Source organism: Empidonax traillii, unplaced genomic scaffold (genome assembly GCF_003031625.1).
Source record: "Empidonax traillii isolate 1590-97213 ecotype Southwest subspecies unplaced genomic scaffold, ASM303162v1 scaffold27:size3997909, whole genome shotgun sequence".
NCBI lineage: Eukaryota > Metazoa > Chordata > Aves > Passeriformes > Tyrannidae > Empidonax > Empidonax traillii.
The window spans coordinates 1923737-1949962 of NW_020955220.1; the positions used below are offsets into that span (position 1 = coordinate 1923737).

At 36.2% G+C, this 26226-nt stretch overlaps 1 protein-coding gene across 2 annotated transcripts in view; it reads left to right on the forward strand.

Moving 5' to 3' along the window:
* LOC114071844 (gamma-aminobutyric acid receptor subunit pi-like) overlaps positions 1-26226 on the forward strand; it is a 47707-nt gene that overhangs the window by 14859 nt on the left and 6622 nt on the right. The window contains exons 1-6 of one of the 2 annotated variants that reach the window (XM_027909740.1): positions 733-809; positions 9376-9443; positions 10670-10887; positions 11521-11603; positions 16044-16181; positions 25334-25486. In XM_027909740.1, the coding sequence (XP_027765541.1) occupies positions 806-809; positions 9376-9443; positions 10670-10887; positions 11521-11603; positions 16044-16181; positions 25334-25486 (664 nt within the window). In that variant the 5' untranslated portion in view covers positions 733-805. Of the gene's footprint in view, positions 1-732; positions 810-9375; positions 9444-10669; positions 10888-11520; positions 11604-16043; positions 16182-25333; positions 25487-26226 lie in introns of those variants that run through there. The other variant, XM_027909730.1, reaches the window with a different exon arrangement.

Genomic DNA, 26226 nt, shown 5'->3' on the forward strand with positions numbered 1-26226 from the left:
TGTGGCCCAAGGTGAAACTTGTATATTCCAGGCATTCACAAGCTGAACTTCCAGACTCAGGAACTTGAGAATCATTCTGCATGTCTTTATGAAATATCTGTAACATCTTACCTATTTAAAAGCATAATTTCCTCTGACTTCCTAAACAATAACTATAAAAACCTTTGATTAAAGATTAGAAAGCTTTATGTATCAAACTGTTCATAACAGCAACGGCAAATCTTGTTGCTATACAAAGTATAATATGCATCAACTATAAGACTGCAGGAGAATTATTTAATACGTGATTCTTGCCTCAGGTCATAAAGGTCACTGGACAGATTTACTGCAAAACTATGGGGGAAAACGAATCGAAAATGTCAGTTCCCTGAATCAGTAGGTGATAGTCACCAAATTGGAAGACCCACTTAGTCTGCTGCACCAAGGCTGATTTTACTGGCCTGCAGTGCAGTCAGCTGGACACCTGAAATTTTAGTGACAAACATCTTCCTTGCTTGAGTCAGGCTATTGCATACACCAGAAATACTGAAGAGTTGTGAGGTGGCATGAAGATCTCTTTCTGGAGAAACTGCGGAATTCTGAAGAAGAAAATATTCTGAATGTTAAAAAAATGCTCAACACCATGTGACTGTCAGAAAATAAACTTGTAGACTGAATGCTAGGCAATAGTTCTTAAGCTAGATATTCAGAAATGTTGAAGGTTTCAAATGATTTTTATATCCCTTTATATATTGCTTAAAATAATTGACTAAAGAGTTTCTCAAACCATACTGTTACCTCTTGCTATCTAAATACCTGGTTCAGTATGGGTACTCTACATCATGTGCAATTTCTGAATTTGTTTCATAAAAATATTAAGATATCTCTGTATTTTAGGAGAAAGGAAAACTATTTCATCTGTTCATTTTTATGGTAATCACCTCAGCTGACGATACAACTGCTATAAAATATTTAATGCTCTAAGGAGCTTTTCAGAAATATAAAACTAACTCTAATAAATAAACTAACCCTTTCTCACTGCAGATAATTCATAATGTAAAATAGCGTGTTCAGTGGCCATTAATATATTTTATTCATTACTTCATGTTAGTGAAGAGATTCATTGGCACTGCTATGATTCATGTGCTTTGGTAGACAGTAGAGTTTCATTGAAAATCCTAGGATAGCAATTAAGAACAACAGTAAAGCACTTTTGAGTTGCAAATCTCCCTTTTCTTTCCTCAGATTTTTTTTTTGTTTTGTTTTGTTTTTTGGGGTTTTTTCAACTTTTTTATTGCATATAATTTATATATATATATATATATATATATATATATATATATATATATATATATATAAAAACTATATTTTATATAGTTCTTTTTTCTGGCTAGGTGTTTTGTTCAGAGAGATGCTAAGGATGCTCTGTTTATCTGAAAATCCCAGAGGAGCTCAAGCACTGATCAAGTCCTGGTCACACAAAGCCAGTCTAGCACCTCCAGACAGTGCCAGCATTGCTGCATATGCTCACTGCAGCTCAGGCATGCAAACACAGAAATCTTTGATGGATCTTTATTAGCCCTAGTGCTGAAGGAGTGAGATGACACTCTGAAAAAGTACATTTTACTGATGGCATTTCTAAATGCACGGTTGGTGCTTTTGTGAGAAATAAGTTTGTAGGAATAATTTGCCTTAGGATAAGTCAGGAAATGCTCATCCTAGTTTTTTAACCTGTAGCATTTTGCAAGATCGTTTGGGATTGCTTTCCGTGTGATAGAGGCATGTGCTTGGGGTGGGAAGTGGTATCAGTCCAGCCCTAGGCCCTCTGTTACTGGCAAGGTGGGCTGCACCTCTTAGGAGATTCAGGTATGGAAGCAGAGCTAGTGAACCACCCAAATCCTCAGTTTAACAAACCTGCAGATTATACTTATCTGTGTGACCACAGCTGTGCTACCTTTATTACACATAATATTTTCCTTCTTTATATGAATATGGTTGTTTGTCTGGCAGCTGGTATACCTTGTGTGTCTGCTTTGTTAGAAAGATTTCAATAGAACTGGCTTTACCCAGACTTATATCAATGGCTACAGCACAGCTGTCAAAGAGTTGTGGAAGACAGAGTATTAATTTAGTAACTAATATCTCTTCTGTGACTTCCTCCTGCCCTATTCCCCCCAAATCCTTAATTTCTTTGGTATGATATTTGCATGTTAATAGTAAGAGACTGACTAATTAGAGATGGATCTTAAGATCAAACTGCTGGTTAGACTTGAGTAGGCTAATGAACAAATACATGATAAAAACATAAAGTGGGGTATTCTGGTGTTCATCAGCTACTTTAGAAGCCTGCACAGTCCTGATATACTCTGAGAAGCAAACTTGTATTTCTAGAAATATGAACAGAAAAGGATGGATATGCATATTAATCTGAAGATCTATGTTTGCTGTCTGTAATGCATGAAAGGATTTGTACATATGGGCAACTAATACATGTATGTTGATATGCAGAAATATCCAAAAATAATATGCTAAAGTCAGCCTTCTTAAGACACTTTGTTTTCTTTTTTATATTATTTTTTTTTTATTTTAGGCCAAGATTCCTTTGCTTTCAAAAATATGCATATTTGTGTTTATCTGTGGGTTAGATATGCACTTATAAATATGAACGAAGAAATTTATCATAAAACTAGATGGTATTATTTGTTGGCATCTACAGTTCTTTGAGCTTAACATTAGCTAGTTATAGTGGAACTCTGAAATGTGATTTTTATCAAGTGCGAGAGGGCCAGGGGTTAGGTTGAATTTCAGAATAACATAATTCAAAGTAATTTCAAAGTTATTTGTCCTTGAAAATTTTCTTCAGTCAGGAAATGGGGATTTTAGAATTGATACTTGCTGCCAAGATACAATCATACTCTAACAAAATAAGGGACACTAAACCCCTTAATATTTAGTCCTGAAAAGAAAGCATTAGGTATAAATAAATTATCATAAAATGAAAGTTCCTTTCTCCTAAAGCCAGAACAAACAGAAATATTTACTAGTCAAGGCAATTTCATTGCAGCTCATAAATTCTTATGAGCATATTAGTTTGTGTTTAGTCCTTATTGGCAGATGACTGGAAATTACCCAAGCACATACAACTCAGCTAGTGTCCTTAACAAGGGGACCATGAAGATATTTTTCATTTGAATCCAGTGACTGTGCAAAACAACATAAAAACTGTCTTCTCTCCTTGCATGGATTGAAACCAATGCTTTTCTAGATTTTAAGTCTGGATTAATCTCACCTTGCTTTAGCCATCTCCTTCTGTGATGGTCATCTTTCAGGCTCTTGCTACCCAAGTGTTCCCACATATGCATAACACAGGCTCTCATTTCCATCTCTAAGCACCCAAATTAGGTGCCCAAAGTTGGATTAGTTGAAGCCAGTCTTAGTAGGACAGAGGTTTGCAGACAAGTGAAATTGTCTGAGAGCTTTATGTTTGTCCACCGTGGGTGGCACACACCAGTTGCCAAATCACAAGGGGTACTTGTACACACTGTTGAGTACAGAGGAATCTCAGTTGAACTGGTTATTTAGCTCTGCCCTCATCTGAATGTTACTCTTAAAAGTATTCTCTTTCCTTATCTATAGCATTTACTGTCTGTCTTAGAGCTTGTTCATCAAGCAAGTCTTAATAAACTGAACACATAGTTCTAATAGTGAAATTTTAAAAAATTACCTAATCTACAACAATTTTAGCCATTCTTTTGACTGGAATGTGAAATACTCCTATACTAATGTTAGTAGATATTGCTCCTCAATACAATATCCATCCTATCCTGTTAGACATATATGTAATTCTTATATAGAAAAGCTGGCATAAGGGATTTAAGAATGTGCAGTTATTTCCCTTAAATGTGCTACATAACCCTAACATTTTATCTCAGCCATACAAGTTGATTTCAACCTCAGGTTTTCTGCTGCGTAGATCAATTTTATAACTTCAGGTGCTGTGCCAAGCCTCTCTGAATTAATGAGTAATTCCTGCTGACTCCAGTGAGCCTTGGATCAGGTTCATAGAGTTGTTAAAGGATGCATAAAATGTTGTAAATAATTTTATACAAATAGATTTTGTTCTGTGATTGAACGTGATAATTTAAGTGTTCTAATTAAAAAGGGAGAGACTAAGAAAAGGTCACAGCTAAGTACATTTGAATATGGAAGCTGCTTTCAAGTGGTGTAGAAAGGTGTCATGCTTAAATCAGTTATTCTAAATCACATTTAAAAGATTATCTTCCATAGCTTTGTAATGAGTAATACATTTCGTGGTCTTAAATTTTAAATGAAAGCAAATTACATCTATGAGTCCAACCTTGTGTGTAAGACCAGGGGTCATGTTTTTTTTTTTCCTCAAATGCTGTTTATATTAAGTTCTATGAATTAATTTACATGAAGGCTTTTTAGTCTTCAGAAGTGTACAATTTACCCCCAGAGAGACCCAGAGATATCACAATGTTAGCTGTGTCTAACACCCCTTCATTTATTCAGGCAAGCTGACAGAGTACGTGAGAAAGAAATACCAAAAATCATCATTTAAAGAGGATTTAAATTATGTAAAGAGTATTTTATGTCCCACTTAGCCAATGTCCAATCCTTCAGAGAAAGGCAAAAAGCCCAGAATATGTAAACTTCAGCATGCAGATGATAATGTAGATTTTCCTTCCTTTTCCGTGGAACTAAGAGACACTATGAGACGCACTGCCACCTAACCCAGCTTCCTGCGTACAGGACAGTTTGAATTTTGGTTTAGAGTTTCTCTGCCCCCCCCAGTTCTGGAGGCTCCAACAGGGATTAAGTTCAGTTAGAAAAAGAATCAATTTATTTGAAGTTTCATGTTGTCTCTATCTTCCATAAACTATCATCTTGCTTTGATTTGCCAAAGAATGTGGACAACTGACCACTAGATCCATTTTCTGACATTGGACAAGTCAATGGACAAGTCAGAGAAGTAACTCTGACTTCTCTTTGAGGAGCTGAGTAAATGATGTTCCTTGATTTTTATGTTCCAAGCTCTGATATTAACTTTCCAAATTTCTTGTCTTCTGGAATATTTCTCTCTATCACGTGAACTCTATCTGCTGTTTGCATTTTTTTTTTTTTTTCAAATGTGGAAAACAAATTTTGTCACTGTCATCCCATAACAGTCTTGCCAATACAGAATAGATTGCAAGATAGCTTAATTCTGTGCATTACTCCCCATTGCCAAAGCATAAGATGGAAAGAGCACGTTGAAATGATTAGCTGTGACAACCTCTAAATCCTTTTCAAAGGCACTGCTTGCCAAGATAGTTTCCTATCCAGTATGTACTGCCTGCATTATTTGTCTCCACATTAATTGCTTGCATTTGGCTGTATTGAAATATGTTTTTTGACAAGTGATTTAACAAGTCTCCACCAATTTCTGTCTTGTCCACAAACCGTACCAGTGAAGCAACATCAATGTCTAAAGATTATTGATGTGAACAAATAGGATTGAAGCTGATTCCTGCTAGAAATGGGTCTGTCTTTTGATGCCTTTATATCAAGAATTACGGTTGAGATCTGTCAGAAAGCCTCTCTTAATCTGTCCGGTTTCTTAATGTAAATATTTGTCAAGAAAAAATATCTTGTGGTGGGAAGTTAAATGCACAAAAAAAATCTAAGCATAATGTTTCTCTTTATGTAAGAGTTCCATAATACTCTAAACCAAAGCAAAGCTGGCTATTGGAGAGACAAAATCAGTTTTTTTAGAAACTATAAGAAATTATTCTAGTGATAATTTTCCTTCTAATTCTCTGTTAGCGTTGCAGCATTTTATCCAGTATTGCTGAAAAGACGAGATGTTCTTACAAAAAAGCCATCCCTCTTGGGGTATTTCTGAATGTCAGAATTGTTTTATGTTTTCTTAAACTAAATGAAAAAGAGCTCATTTGAACAGCTCAGCACTGCAAGTTATTGATAGTGCCGATCGATTTCAGTAGTAGGTACACACGTGGACACAGTGATGGTTTACTTTGTTACTACAGTGTTCCAAACTTAATTTTTAGGCATGCTGTCTGCCACTCTTCTGGCTTCTTTCCCACATGGGATCACTAAGAATATCTATAAAGTGCATAAAGGAACAGTCTCTGTACATAAATTTCAGTGAAAGTTAAAGCGTATGTTGCTTAGAGTGCACAGCCATCGCTGTAACGAGGCACTCCCTTTGGCAGTCTTTTGCCATGCTTTGAAGATTTCCTTCACTAATGCAGGACAGACTGACTTTAGTTTTCTTTTGAAGGTCAGTAGATTTCTTCTGAAGTTGTCATTGTACATACAACTTCTGCCAAACATATGGAAATGTAGGAAGTGGCTGCCTCATCTGGTCTGCTGCCCAGTTTTTGACACTGTCAACAGGAGACCATTCAGAGGAAGTTCAGGGAAAACCCTGGTGAATAATTATGGTCAGGCTCATTCTGTTATTAATACTTTACAATTTATAGTGCCTTCCTAGAAAAGCATTTAGCCTCGCAAACATAAAAAGAAATCAGCATTTTACTATTACTATTGTTCTGATTTGACTAACTTGTAGCAAATCAGTTCTCAGCAGCTTGTATGATGTTAATAAAGATCTTTTTCATAATTGCTTTCCTGCACAACTCCTCCCATACAGCATGCAGCTGTACCTTAGGTGATACAATTTGCTGCTGAGTTTTCAGGAGTGCTGTGCTCAACAGGCTGGAGCACTTGGGCTGTGGCAGCTGCCAGCTGGGGCTAGTGGAACAGGATGATTTTGCCCTGGCTGCACTGCCACTCCTTAGCACTTGAACCTCAAGGCAAGTCTGTGCCAGCACAATTAGTTTGAGCTTGAAGTACCTCTTAACCTGAGATAGAGGTCTTGTGGTGTTTGGGATTCACCCAGCACTCTAAAACTGCCTGAAAGGAGGTTGTAGCCAGGTGGATATTGGCCTCTTCTCCCAGGCAACAAGCAGTAGGACGAGGATACAGTCTTAAGCTGCACCAGAGGAAGTTTAGGTTGGACATTAGGAAGAAGTTCTTCACAGAAAGAGTGAAAAAGGAATGAGCTGGAATGAGCTGCTCAGGGAGGTAGTGGAGTCACCATCCCTGGAGGTGTTTAAGAAAAGACTGGATATGGCTCTTAGTGCCATGGTGTGGTTGACAAGGTGTTATTAGGTCATAGGTTGGACTCCGTGATCTCAGAGGTCTTTTCTAACCTAGCTGATTCTGTGATTCTCTAACACTACAGTACTGTTGTGTTACTCAGGATTATTTTGAGAAATACTTCAACAGGAAAGAAAGAAGAGGTCTAAAAATTAAACCCTACTTCATGTCATTAATCTTCCTGGAAAATCAGCTTTTCTGCTCGTATGTGTAACAACAGCACTGATGATGCTGAAATGCTGTTAGTGAGCATTTCCCATATCTGCATCACCTTACTAGGCAAGGATTAAGTGTTGTTCCTGCTAATAAAATATGATATAATAAAAAGAGTCTGATTATTCCCAGCCATGATTACCACATAACCATCTGAACAGTGCATTTTCCTCGTTAGGATGGTCCATCATTAAGCATACGTCTTGCAGGACGAGGTTCCCCCCAAATTACTGTGAGACAGTTGGCAACACGATGCTCTGCTACAGTCATAGATCAGAATCTGTAGGAAGACTTGAAAAAAACCTCAGAAAATGGATTACTTTAATGAATTTTGAGGGTCTGACATATCTTCTGAGGCTGGCAACATTGTACCTATAATAGTGATATAGTACAACTGTAAGCATAAGTATTAATTGTCTTAATTGCTGTTACACCCCAGGAAGTTGGACTGAGTTTCCTGGAGGCTTTTAACCCTGGAGGGAGAGAGCATAAATATATTATTGGAGTATCAAAACCTGAAAAGAATGGAAAGAAACAGAAGAACAAACTGTCAGTGATCTGAGGGCTTTTCAGTCACTTTTTTTCCAAAGTTGACCTCTGAAGTCATCTTCTAATAGATAAACAATTTCTTCTAAATCCTGTGTAAAATTTAATAGTATATAAATATATAAATAAAATTTAATAGTATATAATAAACACACAGGTTACCATCTGAGGATGCTGCAATCCTGCTTTAAGCTGGAGCTTTACACTGAAACTTTCAGCTGAGTCCAAAACAAATGATTTCTAGATTTTTTCAGGAATGACAGGTGTTTAATGATTTAAACACATGCATTACAAAGAGAAAGTATTTTGGAAAAAATAAAAATACCAGTACACTTCTGCAACTTAGAATGATACATTTTTTCCTTAGTGTTACTCAGGGCAAGTAGAGTTCAACTCCAGCTTCCTCTGGGTGCCGTTTGGAGCCATATAGGAGCTTTGTACATAATGCATTGCAAAGAGCCAGGAGGGGCTTTCAGCAGTGTGCCTGTGATATATGGGCAATACCAGTTATGTAGACCTTACCTAAAATATTTCTGCTTTTCTCAATACTGCATCCTCTGCTTCTCAATTGCTTGGAAATATGCACTTATTTAATATTATTTCCTTGTACAAGTACTCTGTTAGTTATTCTGCACATACGCAACCAGGAATAATGTTTCCGTGAAAGCTCTGCACAAATCCTGCGTTTTAAAATGCACAGCTGGTGATCTTCCTTCCAATACTGCGAAATGCACATTCACAAGGAAACGAGAATCTGAGCATACTAACATTACAATAACAGCTACTTAGGTAAGGTGTTAATCACACTGAATAAGCCTTCAGTTCATATTAATATTAAAAGGAAAATAAAATTACTAGTTTTCCTTTAGAAATGCAAATATTTAAATCCCACGTTTACTGCTAGTGGTTGAAAACAAGATGGTAAAATGCAATGACACAATATATACAATAATTTCTTAAATGGGCAGTTAATAAAGTAACTCAGCTATGCCATCTGGATATTAACCATGTGACATGTCCAGGTGAAACTTCTTAATCTGCTAACATCTGATGGACCAGATGTTGCAGCTGGAAGAATTCTTTCCACTGCTCTGCACCTCAAGAGTAGAAGAGTGTGATGTATCATGGGGATTTTGCCTTCCACACCTTATTGTGTAACACTTTCCTAAGCACATTTTTTCTGGGGAAAAAAATCATATAAACCAGGAAGTATTCAAGAAATAAAGCTGTTTTATTAAAATTATGACACTGTTAGCCTAAAAGTTTTACATTTTGGTTACAAATATCAGAATTCATGTGTAGTTTAAGTTTGAGAAATATTTCCTTTCTTTAAGAAAGCTTCTAAATATTTAGAAAAAAAATTTGGAAGATTTTATAGCCAGTTCTCCTGAAAACTGAGTATGAAAGAACTATGAACTACATTCTGACTTCCTCTTTTTTTTTTTTTTGCAGATGGTCCTGTGTCAGTTGGAATGAGTATGGATATCGCAAGCATTGATACAATATCAGAAATAAATATGGTATTTTAGCTTTTGCAGTCCTTTTTTTGTTCTGCTTGATAAGCTAATGTCTTGTGCTTACAGCTGCTGGCAATGTGACTTTGGGCTTGTCTCCATATGAAGTCAAAGTGGGTTAGGAGGTGGAATTTTATTTTTTACTCCAGGTATAGTTTATAGCACTATAATAAATATAGAAATGCAGCTGCAAATCACACCTCTCATAGATAAAAACAGAACTTTGCTACTGAGTATTAATCTTAATTAAAGGCATGGGGATCAGTATTTATTTTCCAGATTAAATGCCTAAGTCTTTATGCGTTTCAGAGAAATGAAGATGTATTCACGAGCCTTTGAAGTCACTGTCTTTCCTTATGATTAGACACAGCTGAACTTAGACTGTTTTTCTCTTCTATTTTTACTGTCACACATTAATTTATTCCAGCTGTGTTTCATGAAATTTGTATCATTTGTTTTTGAACAAACTATGAAGTGAATATATTTTCTAATTAAAGATCTTCCATTTGTACATAGAAATAAAAGCCAAAATACATTAATCAGCTATTAAATATTAATGTATTACTAATTATTAGGTACTATTTAGGAAGGGGGAAGTAAGGTTAGAACTTCAGATGAATTTATAATATTGATAAAAACACTCCTTAAAATCAAAAATTGATTTAAAATGTGTTAGAAAATAATGTAGAAAATAGGACTGCAAAGCATGTCTAAATTGAAGGGGAATTGGCTGTTATTCAAGGTCTTGATAAATTTGGTACCACTGTTTCCTTTGTGATGCGGAAAGGATAAATTGTGCTAAAAGATGATAATTCCTGTTTCACTAAGCTTTTTTGTCAATCTGAATTTACTCAATTTTTTCCAAAGTGTTCTTTTAAAAAATCACTATTTATTGAGTAGTTTATGTGAACAAAATGATGTTTGGAATCTCTTGCATAAATAATTCAAAACCTTAAAGACTTACAGAGTCAGATTATCTGCTTACAAAGATCCAATGACTTCAGCTGATTTATAGCCCCAGACTTAGGCCATCAGCTTTTACTGTAAGAACAAAATCTACCACCTCACATCAAGTTCGAGTAAATTTGTCAGTATGAGAGTCAGTGCAGCTGCTGTTGGACGTGGAGAGTCACAGCCTATTTGTGCCCAACAGCTGTTTCCTTATGCTTCTGTAAAACAGAATACGACACAGTCTTCCTTTATGTGATAATTTTGAGGATTTTCTCTTTCAGGACTACACAGCTACCATATTTCTAAGGCAGCGATGGACTGATGAGAGACTTTGTTTCGATGGTAATAAGAGTTTAAGCTTAGATGGTCGGCTTGTGGAAATGCTTTGGGTACCGGATACATTCATAGTGGATTCAAAAAAGTCTTTTCTTCATGATGTCACTGTTGAGAATCGTCTTATAAGAATATACCCTAATGGAACAGTCTTATATGCTATACGGTATGTATATTCCATGTATCAGCCTTTATAATTGGCATCTGCTTACATTTTAAACTTTACAGGTTAGCATATTTTTTGCTTAAGAAAATGGTTCTATTTGTAAAAGTAGAATGTGCATGGCCTTGTAGTTCTATGAATAGTACTACTATTGGCCAACATGAATAAATTATTTAATTTGATAATAACCACTTTGCTTTCATGTAGGCCAAATACAGGAATTGCATGTTGCGATTCCAGTGGTTTGCAATGAAGCCGTCACAGAGGAAGGCAAGCTGTGATGATTGACTTGCATTATTTATTGTGGATTATTCTTTATAATAGCTTTTGATAAATATAAAAAAATCTTAAAATATATTACAAAGTAACAAAGGAAAATGTCCACTGCAAGTGAGAAGGGAGCAACAAGTGGCCTTTTTAGACTGCCCCTAAACCCAGATAATCTGGAGTGTTTTCCTGTTTGGGATGCTATTACTCTTGCGCGTTAGATACCAGTAAATAATGGGGCTTTTCCCTCACAGTAGATATTTGCCTGCAAATATTATTTCAAGGAGAACGCACAGCATTTTTTTTGTTTGTTTTTAATGATGAACAATTTTATGCTGTTAGTAATTAGCAAACTGTGTTTTTTTCAAGGATCACCACAACTGTTGCATGCAGCATGGATCTGACTAAATATCCGATGGATAAACAGACATGTACTTTGCAACTGGAAAGCTGTAAGACCCTTAATCCGTGTTATTTTTATGCAGCTAGAAAAATGTCTGTGATTTTTTAATGCTAGATATTATCAGAGTGGCTGAAATTTTCAAAGGAGGAGAGGGATATAATATGACCGGTACCTGTTGAATTACAATAGAATCTGTGTGCAAGGATATCTGCACGAGACATCACTGAAAATAGCGTGGCACTACTGAAATGCTGCAATGCCATTAATGATTAAGCAAAATCTCGGGAGGTTCTCACAGGCTTGGCTTTGTAGTGCATCCTGCAGTTACTCTGTCGGTCTTCAGAGGGAGTTCTGTGAGCAGGCATTTTCTATCATGGACGAGGAAATTTTTTTTTTTCCCCATTCAGAGAGTATATAATTTTTTCCCCTGAGATACAATTCATTTAGGAAATAAATAAATTAGAATAAGGCTTATTTGTAAGGCATATAGCTCATCTTAATAATTTACTGTTTTCATACTGAAAAAATGTAATTGAATGGACAGTTTGAGATTGATGGAAACAGCTTTATTATTACTTATTTAATTGCCGCTGTACCAGTGCCCTGGGAGAAAATGCTGTCAATTGATGGACCAAGACTAAATATACTTTCTCATTTTATCAGTCATTGTCCTTATATTTCCTTTACAACATGCTGTCCAATACTTTGTAGACATGGTTACTTTGCAAACACCCAAACTGCATTTTTTAGTTAACTGTTTGCTATTATTCATATGAGAAGACTCTATAAAATAATGTTTGCATGGGATTACATAAAATGGTAACCAATTCTGTAAGATGGAGAAACATATATTTAAATATGTATCAGTACATACTCAAAATCTTTTTGAAGGCTTTTTAGTGCTTGTCAAGTTTTATTCTGTGTCTTTTCAGGAGTGTGTGTGTGTGTGTTCTTTATCTCTTACTGGTAATGACCAATTAGAAGATTGCTGTAAAGTTTCATTTTAGACAGAAACACAAGGGAAATGAACCCAAAAACCTTCTTCACCCAGGAGTCCCTCTCGATAAGCAGTTTTATAAGATATGTTTAACAAATAATGATTCGAATTAGAATTGGGGTTTATCTCTAATTTATTTTCCTTTGAAGAGCATATTGGTAAATCAATGTATATGGATTTAAATCAACAGAAATGCCAAATGAGTCATTTAGTATTTTCTCTAGTTCCATAATGAAATACATGTCCCACAGGAATTTACAATTTATTTGACAGAATTTAAAAAAAAAAAAAAAAAAAGATAATTCCCCCTATAATTAAAACCAAGCATTTTCCGGATTGATTCCATCTGCTTTTTCAGCAGCACACAAGTGCCTCCTGTCCAAAGGGAAAACATAGTCATGCCCTACCAAATGCTCCCATGGCAGTGGAGTTTAGTTTTGAGGAAAACAGCTAGAAGCAATAAATACAAAAAGGAAAGAGTGTGCCTTTGGCTGTGGCCCTTTTTTTTCAGTGCACTACAGTCCTTTCTTTTGAGTAGGCTGGAAATGGGGTTTGTTTCCTCATGAGATAAGCTATGTTAATTTATAGATGAATAATAACACCATCCTAGAACACTGCTTGTAAAGACCATTATCTGAGTTTAAGAACTGTGAGTGCAAACATACATGTACATCCACACAGATACTCATGTTTATAAATAAAACAAAAAAAAAAAGTAAAATATATCGCAAAAAATTGAGCTGAAACAAAGTGTTAGGCCCTTTATTAAGTGATTATTGAGGTTTTATGAAGTAATGGCTTTAGACAGTAAAGCATCCCTAGTGACCTCTACAACATACTATTCTGCTATTAGTAGTTAATAACTTTAATTGACTTTAAATACTTAGCGAAAAACGTTTTGGCTAAAATGCCTATTATTTTTTTCTTATGTTATTGCAACACTTAAGGTAATACTGGTATATGTTAGAAAACAGTAAATTGCCACTGAGTCTCTGTTGATATGGCTGCTGTGACATTTGGGAAACTGTGGGCTCCTGTCTTGCTTGGTGCTGCCGGGGAGGTTCATGCTCTCTGCCATGTGGCAGAGAAAGCCACCATTCATTCTTTCTGGGCTGAAGGTTTTTTTCCCCCTTTTCCACCACCTCAAAGGCCTCCAGTCCAAATACATATTCATGTCTTGGACCCATCTCTGAAATTTTATTTCCCTTTTGAACTTGTCTTTTACCATTTATTAGTGAAGAGCCATGTGAAGGCACTTAACTTGTGCTTGACAATCAGGGAAAATTAAAATTAGCAACAGAAAGGTAAAGAAACTAATTTGTATTAGGCATTATGAATGTTTAATCCCAAATTTACTATTCCTGTAGTTAACCCTGTTGACATTAGCAGCTCATACTGTATCAACAATGTACAGGAATGAGAATTTTGGGCTTGAGGAATTAGTGAGAATGAAAACTCAGTGTCATGTAAAGAGAATAAAGATTACTTGTAATATGGCTTAAGAATTTTGTCCCTATAAACTTCTAAAACATTTTATAATTAGTAAAATATTAATCCACTGAATAAAAACCAACTTTGCACAGAGGCAGCATTGTGCTATTTAACTTTACTTTCTATTGTGAAGGCTCTCTCCATGAAAATTATTTTTAAGCATTTTGGAATTATTATTCTCAAAGAATTTTCATTGAAAGCATCACCAAAACCTACTAATTGTTCAGCTAATGAAAATATTTTGGAACAAAAGCAAGACAATCTCCATTTTGAGATATGTTTGTTATCATCCATGTGGTCACCAAAAACATCTCCCATCTCACACAACTTGGAACACTGAATGTCTCGTAAAAACAAAAAGGAATCTATTGTGGTTATCTCTAGTTCTTTGGACTCTGTTTAAATGTCTGCAGTTCATTTATACTGAAGGGAAGTAAAATTAATCCATGTCTGGAGTCATGCATAAAACTTCTTTTATGAACCTCTTAGTTTTGACTAAGGACAGTGCAAGTATTTGTTTATAGGTTACTTTTATTTTACATCTCCCAAATCTGGGAATTTTCCCAGCATGTGGTTTTAGGGAATTGAGAACTTACTTTGGATACACATGCTTTTGGCTTAGTCTTTTGACACAATGCTATTTTGGCTTTAATTGCTACAAATGTGATAATGTGAGCAGAGATTCCAGGTCGTGATCCCTTTTCATATAAGTGCCAGTGTTAGTAAAAACAAAATTTACTTTTGAAGAAGGAGTGGACAAAGAATTTTCAGGTGAAATTGTAATTTAAATTGGTAACCAACCCACTGTTTCCTTACAATGAAATTTCTGTGCTCGATTTTTTCCTACATGAAAGGGCTGTAAGGAATCAGTTTTGTTTTGTTATTGCAAGAAAAAAAGCCAATGACTTAAAAATATTAGGAGGGTCTCTTTTTTTTTTTTTAAATTTTAATACATCATTTTTTCTGTGATTCTAGAGCTTTGTTCTTTTTGCAGCATATACCCTTGTGTAATGTATTGCCTTATTGTCTCAAAGTAATTTACTTACAGTTGGCTGAGGTCTAAAAATAATCATCTGCTCGTGTTTCTATTCCCTAAGCTTAGCTATTAACTTGCACAATATAAGTCTGTCAAATACAAGAATGATTGATCTAAGTAAGCTAAAGAAAAAGATGTTCAAATGCTCCCTGTTAACATGTAAATTACATTAACATAATCTTGAATTAATCATATACACTAGTCTGTAAAGTGCCTGCCTTTAATATAATGGGGAAAAGCTACAGAGGTATTTTAGCTATGATTGTGCTGCATATTGACGAGTGTGTGCAAAATACAGTTGCCTTCTGATAGATGATTCATCCAGCTCCTAATTACTATTTGAAGGTTAAGAGGAAACCTCCCGGGGCCCCTGTAGCATGCCACGCTGTTGAGCCTGCAGAAACATCAGCTTCTAAGCTGGTGTCCTTGGGAAGTATCCAAGCTCCTAAGCCAAAACATCATCTCAAGTGACAATTCAACCCCAGGTCAGAGCACAGCACCAGCAATCAGCAGCTCTGCTGCTCTACTCACCCCTTAATTTCTATGGGAATGAGGACCAAATGCACTGCACCACAAAATAACATTTTGGGATGCAAGAGAAGGCACGCTTCATGTGTAGTGCAAATGCTGGCAGTGCTGTAATTCATAAAAGCTCTATTTCGTTAAAGCTTTTGCCTTCAGAATACCATGTGGTACTAATCTGTTTTATTAGTTTGTCATCTGTACTGAAATAAAAGATACAAAAAGACCACCTCCAAAAATGTCAGCTTTTAGCTTATAAGACTTTGCATGTTATTGGGAGTTTTGTTGTGAACAGGCATTACATTCTGCCAGAACTTGTCGTTGTTTATGTCTAGCTGTACTTTCAGGCAGACAAATAAGAAACAGCTGAACCATAAGTGTGCTCAACACAAATTAATTATTGCGTAAAATAAACACTCTTGTTGGCTTGTGTATCACTACAGGGGGTTATAACATCAATGATGTCATATTTTACTGGACCAGAGGAAATGATTCAGTTCGAGGTTTGGACACACTCCAGCTGGCACAATACACAGTAGAAGACCACTTTACCTCCGTGTCTGAAGCTGTATATGAGACAGGTAAAAACACCCTTATAACACTTCCTGGGTACAGTTTGTAATATCACTTTGGAAACAGAGCAGCATTAAGGAACAGAGCACACTGCTTTCTGTTAGGATGACAGTTTTCATATTCTAATCACATTCTCAATTTGAAGTCATACTTTTCCAGATGTTACAAGCAGAGATCCAGCTAATGTAAAGACTGAGAGTTTCTGAGCATTTTCTTGGAGGCTACACATTATATAAAGAACTATAAACAAGTGGTCTACTACTTCTTCCATGTAATATCAGGGAGAACTCGTGTGAAAGAAGAGGAGTCTGTAAATTGAACATCTAAATTAGAGACAGACCAGGGACCCTGGGATATACAGATCAGAACAGCCATTCCAGGCAAGTCAAAAGTCTCTTCATCTGTGGAAGTTCCAAGAATATGCTGGGTGCTTTAAAAACTGCAGGAAGTTGAATTTCATGTCTACTGCTTTTAGGAGTTGCTCTTTATCTGTGACAGCCTCTGCCCAGCCTGGTGGCAGCAGAGTGCAGATTGCTCAACCTGACGTTCCTCTGCCCAGGGAAGGGCATTTCCACAGAACTGCTCCTCTGCCCATCTTAGGAAACTGCTAGAAAGTTTCCTCTAACTGCAGGACTTAAGTTCAGGAAAAAGTGTGTTCCTGTTTATTTTCCAGAGATTTTGAAAGGGCTTTTGTAGAGTTGAAGACCAGCTAAACCTGCTTTATGCTCTTTGAGTTACTCTTAGGTCCTTCATTGTGGCTCTTCACTGTGTGCTTGGTTTCTCTACTGCTCAAGTCAGCACACAAACCAAAAGGGTGATCTTTAGATCAAGACACACACATCCTTCAAAACTGCAGTTTCACCAGAGGATATGTTACTAATTCCAAGTCACAGAAATATAGTTTCTCTATTCTGTTATTGGATATTTCTGCTTTAATAACACAACATGAAGAAACTTGTGATCTAAATTCAGGCTAAAAATCAAAGTTCTCTAAGTGGATAGAAAAGTAGAAATGAAATACCTACTAGCAGACTCTAGGATCACAGATTTTCTTGATACTTACATAAGTGACATCTGCCTGCCTTCCTTCTCCTTACAGCTTGTGGGGAAAGCAGCATCAGGTTCAGCCAAAGAAGAATAATCCTTACTGCTGTTCTGCCCAGAAGGGTATTAGAACCTGTTCACCATACAGGAAAATGGAAGAGAAAACCTCCTTAATTCCAACCACCTTCTATCACAGAATCAGGACTCTAAAAAAAAAAAATTTTTTTTGTTTGATTTGGGTTTTTTTTTGGTTGGTTGTTTTTTTGTTTTCGTTTGTTGTTGGGTTTTTTTAATTGAATAGATTATGGACAGTTTCCAATTAGAGTTGACCAGGCATGATCAGACAAACTGTACTCTTTTTCCAGTAAATGATGCTGGCTTTCTCTCTTTCTGTTGGCAGGAATAATATGTATTAAGTCAAAAGCCACTTGTTGTTTTAATTATACATTTTAACACATGCAATTAATTTTGATTTAAATTTCTCACACCTCCTTGTTTCAGTTCTCCTGTTCAAGAAAGCTATGCTATCAAGTGCTAAGTACTGCATACTGCATAAAATTAAATCTCCTAATCCTCTTAATTTTCTATTGAGTCATTCTGAATTAGGTGCTGTTTTCTACAGATTTTTTTGGAAAGCACTGCCTACTGTAGCCCATATTAAAAGAAAAAAGTAACCAAATTATGGAACTATGTAATCAATTTTGAAATGAAAAATGATGCATTGCATTTTCTTAATGTCATTAATAGATGAGAGTATTTTATAAATAACAATTACTTTATAAATAATGGTTATTTATAACTGCTACAATGCAAAAGGCTTAAGCTAGTTATGAGAGGATAGCTGTGTGTAGCATTTCCTAACACAGCAAAAAAAGCAATCAGGATTTGATACTCTGTGAACTTGAACAGACAGTACAGCTGCTGTGCAAGTGAAATATTGTAGAACAGTGCAAAGCCCAAGTTCACACACAGCCACTGACAGAGCCAAATTTAAAATGCAGTCAGCAAAATTCCTGCATAAGTAACTTCAGTAAATTTAAGGAAAGGACACTGTGAATTAATCTTGTTTGCAGAACAGCATGTATCACATAATAGTAGTCACATTGTTGTAATGAAATAATAGTAAGTCACTTTAAATAATATTAGCTAGATTGCTGGCTAGGGTTTGGTGTTTATTTTGGTTTGGTACAGAACAATTTCCTTTTGGACATGGGTAAATTAATTGTTAGAAACACTTTCTACATATCTAACTATAGTCCTCATTCTGCATACACTGATACAGTTTTGGACCATGTGTCTTCATCAGTGGGAGCTGGGTTTTTATTTTAGGTGTCCAGCCAACACCACCTGCATTCTCAGAGTAATAAATACTGGTATAAAAAGCTTGCTTTTCTTACTGGAAAAACATAAAAGCAATGAAGGACTCTAACAGCCTAGCTTTTTTTAGGTAAACAATCATAGAAATAAGGGTGGAATACCCTTTAAGAATTCATTGAATCTATTCTCACTTTTCAAGGCAAGGTCATCTGTATCTACAGCCTACTTCCTGACAGATGTTTCTAGGAGTAAGTCAGACAAACCTCCAAAGTGTCTGCTTCACAGCCTCCTGAGATGATCTTTTTTTTTTTCTGGTGTTTATTACATGCATATTTTCCTCATGTCTAATCTTGATCTCCCTTGCTGCATTTCAAACCCATTATGTGGATATTGAAGACAAATGTCTTGCTATTTTTCAGCAGCACCTTCACTGTTGCAACACAGATACATATTTTTTCAGACCAACAACTCTCCTCCTTTTTAATTTATATAACCAATTTTCTAGATATACTCTTTTTACTATTGTTCTCCCATCAAATTTCTCATATCTTTGCTGATATGCAGCACCCAAAACTGGGTATCCTGTTCCCATCAGATGGATGGAAGGGTTTACTTAATGTGTTCCATGAACTCTGTTCCTCTTTATCCATTCTAGGTTGGTATTTATTTTTCTTGCAAAAAGTTATCATGTATTTTTGACCTTGTGATTCCTTCTACTTCTCTGTCTTCCTTATTGCCCCGTGACCACATATTCCCTGAGCTCTGGGAGCAAGTAACGCCCATCTGAATGCAGGACTTTGTACTTGATTTTGTTGAATTGCATCTTTTTTACTTGGGTTTTGATAGTTCAGCTGTTTTTGAGCTGTAATCCTGTTCTCCAATGTGTTAACACAACATTCCACTCTTAACAGACACTTGGTATGGCGCCCTGTTTGTACTGAGCAGTTCTGGGCACAGGACAGACCCCATGTGTTCCCACCTGATAAATGCTTCTATTTTCACAGCAAGTGAAAGCTAATTAATCTCAATTACCATTTTTAGTTGGAGAAAGAATCAAAAATATAATTTAAAATTTCGGGCTAATTGGCTGTTGATAGCTTTTTTCCAGCATCTTTCCTTCAGTCTTACTCTGACTACTGCAACCCTCCCTCTAATTCCTCAGCAGCAGCAGGAATGAAGAGGCTCAGCTCGCTCAGGGCTGGTCTAAAGCTAAGTCTTCAGCCCGGAAGGCAGAGAGAGACATGGCAGGCAGTCAGGGCTCTCATTGCACTTCCCCACTTCAAAAACGTTAAGTCCACAAATTGGCATATTCAAAAGGTATTATTTTGGCAGAACAGTGAGAAAGAAGAGACAGAAGCATAAAGTAAGCCTCCTCTTGTTGCTGCACATAGAGAAGATATTTGCTCTATTAAAAAGGGAGCTGCAAAGGAAGCTGGCTGCTGTTCTTGTCTACAGTCACTGCCAGGGTTTTGATGTCTATCACAAATCCTGCTTTGGCCTTCTCAGGCTAGAAGCCCATCAGTTTGCATTTGGCTATGCAGTGCTGAAGCTCTGTGGTCCCCTGGCCACTACACATTTTCAGCTTCTCGGGGCGAGGGGGGGGGTGGTGTCACAACTAAGCCAGTAATGAGTTGTTCTCAGTCATCTGAAATCAAAAGGGATACAAACTATATATAGACTACAAAAGTTGTATGAGAGTGTATAAATATAACTGATTCTACACAGAGTGTACATTCATCAGTCACAGTTTCTTCCATTCTAAACAGTTACTACCTTGCTTAGCACTACAGGCCCATCTGCAATTTTCTATCATGAATTGTTTTTGAGATAATTCTGCAATGTGAAACAATTTAGAAAAAGAAATTTGGTGAATGCATTGAAAAAGTTGCAGTAACATAAAAACATATAGAAATGCAATGAATGTAATAGAAGGATATTAGGTGGCATTTGTTGTTAACTTCTGCAAAGTTCCTTATAGTATAGACATACATACAGGTGGACACTTGGAAAACTTCCTGTGGCCTAGTTTTTCTGGTTTTTTTACAGGTAAGATACCTGGGTAAATATATCTGCCAACAAACACTACCTGAAAGGGTTTGTTTCACTCTTAGGAAATTTGAATTTCAAACTTAGTTTTGTAAAGCATTTTCATGAACATGAAACACATGTTGAGAAGCCTGGCCTGAGCTTTCATTTCCTCTAGTTCACATCTGAAAAGCAAGTAAGAAAAGAGGTAGTTTGTAAGATCTAAATTACGAAGAACAAAAGACTGATTTTTTTCTGGAGGAGGGACAAAGGAGCTGTAATAGCATATTAACCTTATGTATTGACACCCTTAGCATCCTGCGCAGTCAGAGAATTGTATTTCAGTTGTACAAATTATTTGTTTTTTTAAAGATGGGGGCATAATAATTCCTTAATGCATATGTTTGTTGCAAGCAAGCAATACAAAAATTATATACTGAAAACTACACTTTTAGTGTATAGTTAAGGCAGTAAAATCTATTTAAAGCTTTCCTGTAGCGTGCCCTTAAAAGACGTAAGAAGAAAAGAAAATGATGCATTGGTAGAATTCTACTGATGTGCTTGTGCAAGATGTACATCACACATTTTAGAAGACACCCAAGGGGTTAGGATAAATAATTCATGATAGAGAAAAGTATGCTCTTTGTGCCTGACTGCACACCCTTGTGCAGGATACCAAAGTGCTTCTTACATAAAGAATGATGCAGAGCAGCCCTTACTGGAGTAGAGTTCAGCAAAAAGTCCACAGAAGTAGCTGTGGGGAAGATGCTCCTGTCCCATAACACTTAGAGTGGAAGTTAGGAATTGCTGACAGCATTTATAGAGGATCAGTCCTTCCTTCAGGTGTCTCTGTTGGGAAACCTGCTGGTAAGAGATGCTGCAGAAAAGAGCAGAGATGCAGCATTCTGCCATCAGCTGGGAACAGACACCAAAGAAAAATGGGATTATCAGAAAATGAATGACCTAGCATGATAAGGAAGCCTATTTAGGCTTATATATATTTTTCAAGCAGCGCAGCAATAGTCATTGCTGATAGAATCATCAGTGGAAATTCTATACAAAATGTTAGACAATCAGCACTGTATATTAGAATATAATTTTAAAAGACAAAAGCCAATCTTCAAAGGCAAATTATAAAACAGAATAAACTAGTTTCTATTGCCTTATAAAAATCTGCCTTAGACCTAGATCTAGACCTGCTCAGCTACTGAGAAACAGGCTATTCTGGTATAATTTTTATGATGCTGCAACAAAAGTGATCAGCTGGATCAAAGTGTACTTTTTTTGTCACCTTTTTTGTCCCCTGTCACCTTTTCCTACTTTTTAGGGTACTTAGCAGAAGAGAGTAGATTTGTTCTTAATCTACAAGCTAGGGCTTCTAGATGAAGCTAGAGTTTTTTACTTCTGCCCTCTACTAAATTCTGTAGAGCCCAAAAAACTTAGTTTAATCTTCTTTTGCTGTGGGGTGACCTAAGTAGAATACCCCGCCTTCTGGTGTGTTTAGCATATGTATATTAAAGTCATTTAAGTTCAGAGTCATCTGAGAAAGTGTTAAACACAGTAATTCAACACTTTGGTAAGTGCTAATGCTATGCCTTTGCTGCAGTTAGCTATCTGCTTAGGGATTAATTCCGTCACATTATCACATCTAAATCAGAGCAGTCTCACGCTGATGTGACACTCATAATGGGTGAGAAACTTGAATGAACAAAACTTCTTGTTATTGCAAGTATTTTATTGTCAATAAGACTCAAGCAAGGGGCAAACTTGCAGTTTTGAGGAGTTAATTTGAACTGTACTCTTGAGTTAACTCTAGTAAAGCCAGGACTAGGATTATATAAACCTGTTTCAATTTTGATTTGGCTGATGGCACCATAGTCTCAGATGTGCAAGTCAAAGGCAATGAGATACAGCATTACTCTCTCATATGCAGCTCACAGAACTGGAGTAGCAAATCTGTTCTTTTTATAGATGATAACTTCTGGTACATGTATGGTGTAGATGAAAAAAGGACTGTAATATTTCCCTATCTTCCTTTTATCCCATTGCTCATTTCTTTAGCACGATAAGTATGCACTGAATACTTTTTCTCAGCTACTGCTTTCTTCAGTTTATTACAGGAGGAGCTCTGATGAATTCTATATATAGGTTGCTTCAAAATTTCCAGTATAAAAGCTCTTTTGAACTCTTTAGAGAAATGCTGACACTATTATTATCATGTCCATGATGTATCTTTGGATTCTGGCAAGCAGAAAGCCTTAAGGTTAGAATGCCTCTTCTTTGTTCCCCGAAAAAACACTCAGCTATAAGCTGTTACATCTGTATTCCTCTTTGTTCACATTACTTCAGAAATTTTTGGCATCAGGAGGAAAAATAACATTGTAATATCCAAAAGGATTGTCTACACTTGGAAATTGCAGCAAAGCGGCCAACTGTGACTTTCAGATTTGGTATTTTGAACTAACTTCCCATGTACACACTTGTTTTTTAACAGTTGTAGGGCACTAACAAGGAGAGGGTATTGTTGTATGATTACGTTGGCTGTTTCAGAGTTTTCCTTCTTACAGACAAGTTCTTCTAAGGCTGAACCACAGGAACTCCCATGTGCCTGTGATACTCTTCAGGAAGTACTGTCCGGTCTCTTCACTCCCCTTTGCTGAGCATGTGGCAACACATCCTTCTCTATGACCAGTACAGAAGCACAGGACTTTTGTGGAGTATCCAGTTCTCTTTCCCTAAATATGCTTCATGCTATATATAGTCTTTTGTTGTACAGACTCAGTGTTTTTCCATAGCACTAGTGCTCGATTTAGTGCAGACAGAAGCAGTAATGTTGCACAGTCAACTGTAAGTCTTTCACTTCCTAACTTTTGAGTGCTTTACTTTGGTCTGCTTACACTTAAAATCAGTTTTGGTGAGCAAAATGGTATTTATTGAAACAACTGCAGTGGTAAAAATCACAGTCTTGATAGAGGTACACTGGTTAATGTTTCCTGTTTCCCATAAAAATGATAATAATGGTATAAAACACCTTTGTATTTCCTGCCTCATGGAGATTAGGTCTAATGTTCATCTTTGTATCCTTTCCTCTATCAGTCAGACACTTGAGGATCTTAGTATACTGAACTTAGCAAAAAGAACCCTAAATACAGTGTTTTTATACCTTTGGAAGGAGAAAGAACTGACTACCAGAAGACTCTTTAGTTCACTAGTGAAAAGGCAGTCAGTGTGGCAGAAAACTGAAATTAGATTAATATTAGAAATCAGGCACTCATTTTTAACAGAATTATTTGCTGAGAGAAATGGTGGGTATGGTGTGTCTAGATATCCTTAAACTAAGTCTACATGTCTGTGTGAAAGGTGAGCTCTATTGTAACCAAAATGACTGAGTTCAAAGCAGGGTATAATTGGGGAAATTTAATGGCTTTTTATTAGGGTCAGACTACATAATCTAGCAGTTCTTTCTAGTTTTAAGAATTCTGTGACCCCTTATTGTTCTCTTGATGCAATACATAGAATTCTTTCAAAACTGAAAATTTAACCATGCATTTTCTAGCCTGGGAGCAATAATACGTTCCTTGACATCCATTACTTGCACTTCAAGCTTTGACTGTCTCACAGCACACCTGAGGGATGCAAAAATAGCCTGTCTGTGCGTATATTGTTGTTGCTAAAGTGAATTCACTCTTCTGTACTTCTGTCCCGACTTGCAGCACACAACATTGGAAGCAAACATAGGTCCCTGAGAGTGTAATGTTTTGTATTAAAATAGCTGAAGCCAGAGCTATCTGACTACAGAGCATTACACTCTCACTGATATTCTGATGTTCTGCTGTTAAAATAATGTTGTAAAAATTTGGTAACGATTTTGAACTTGGAACTTCAGAATTAGAAGTCTTCGTGCTCTTTTAAATTAGTAAAAAGAAAGATTTTGCCTTCCTGAGATTCACTGAACTGGCAACAATTTCAGATCCTGAGCTTCAACATAGGCAAAATTTTGCTCGATTACTGAGCTGGATAAAAAATTTGGGCTTTTCCTATGAGTGTGCTGTCCTCTCATGAAGCCCAATTCTGTATTTGACTGTGTGATCCCAAAAGTTCATCTTCTGAAAATTACTCACATAGAAGCAAACCATTTTTTCCACAATAGTGACACTGCTCAGAGTAACACAAACACTGTCATGCACTAATTTAAAGAAAAAATAGGCAGTGAAGATATGAAGATACTGCTTGTTTTTAAGTGGAATATGAGGCAGGTAAGCAGTATCAGAGCAGATACCCTTAATCCAGATCTTGAACAATAGTAAGTGAACAGAAAAGCAAAATAGATGAGATATGTGAGATAGGTAAAGGTAAGAACGCATTCTAACTTTGTAAATTACAATTGTTACTATGCTACTTCATATCTTAGCTCATTTATTGTTATGAATAGCAACAGCTAAATACATATGTGACTTAAAATTTTCTTGTATTATATAATGAAACATGCCTTCCATGCATTGATGGTTTTATTTTTTCCTTCACTATTATTAATTTAATTTCCAGTTTAAGGGGCTTTTAATAAAACTCTGAACACGGTGACTGGGTGTTTCATGTTTTGAATGTTCAGTTTAGAGTCTTCATTTTGAATTTTTCAGCACTGTGTTTAATTTTTTTCTAGCTTGTTCGTTAAGCCTTTACTGCGCTGTAGTGCACCAAAATAATACAGGTTGTTATTTCAAAGAACTTTTTATAGATTACACCTTCAAAATATTTTCCTCTGCTTTTTCCACAGGACGTTACCCAAAACTAGTGTTTCACTTTGAACTCAAGAGAAACATCTTGTATTTCATATTAGAGACATATGTACCATCAATCCTACTGGTTGTACTCTCCTGGGTATCGTTTTGGATAAGCCAGTCATCAGTTCCAGCCAGAATTTGCATAGGTGAGAAGCCAACAAACCAAACCAAACCAAGAGTTGGATGATTAAGATGCTTTCTTTATTACACATACATGGCATCCATTTCCCAAAGCTGCAAACACTTCTGAGTTTTATGGAATTACTTTTTGGTTCGCCATACCCAGTATATGTGTGGATCCCCTTAAAGCCTTGCTATTCTTTAGCTAAGAAAAATGTCTTTGGGAGCTACAGGAGACTTAGAGCAGGGGAGGCTGTTCAAAGCAAAGGAAAAAAACTGTGTCATTTTGGAAATAATTTAAACATATTAAAACATATGGCATGCACAGACAGAATTGTGAGGCTTTTGTGAGGTCTAATGATACATACTAATTAACACATGAATAATAAGAGAATTATAAGAGATTAAATATAATTAATTTCAAATAAAGGATATTCTGAAAGGGAAAGAATGCAAATTAGTTTTGATCAGGCTGCAGGTGGGGTGGGAAAAACACTCCTACAGAATAGGGTAGAAAGATTTCACATCAAATCAGGCCATTGGGCAACTGCACTGAGCAAAATGATATCTGAATATTTTAAAGGGAGCTTTTGCATAGATTTGCAATAATAATATGTTAATCATAAATCTACATTCCATGACACCAAAATCTCTCTCATTTTAATTTCCAGTCTTCTCAGCTTTACTAACAGTTTTCATTAGTATTTTTAATCATTTAGCGTCAGAATTATAAGTTTATAAGTTCATTTGAAAGCCTTCTTTCTAA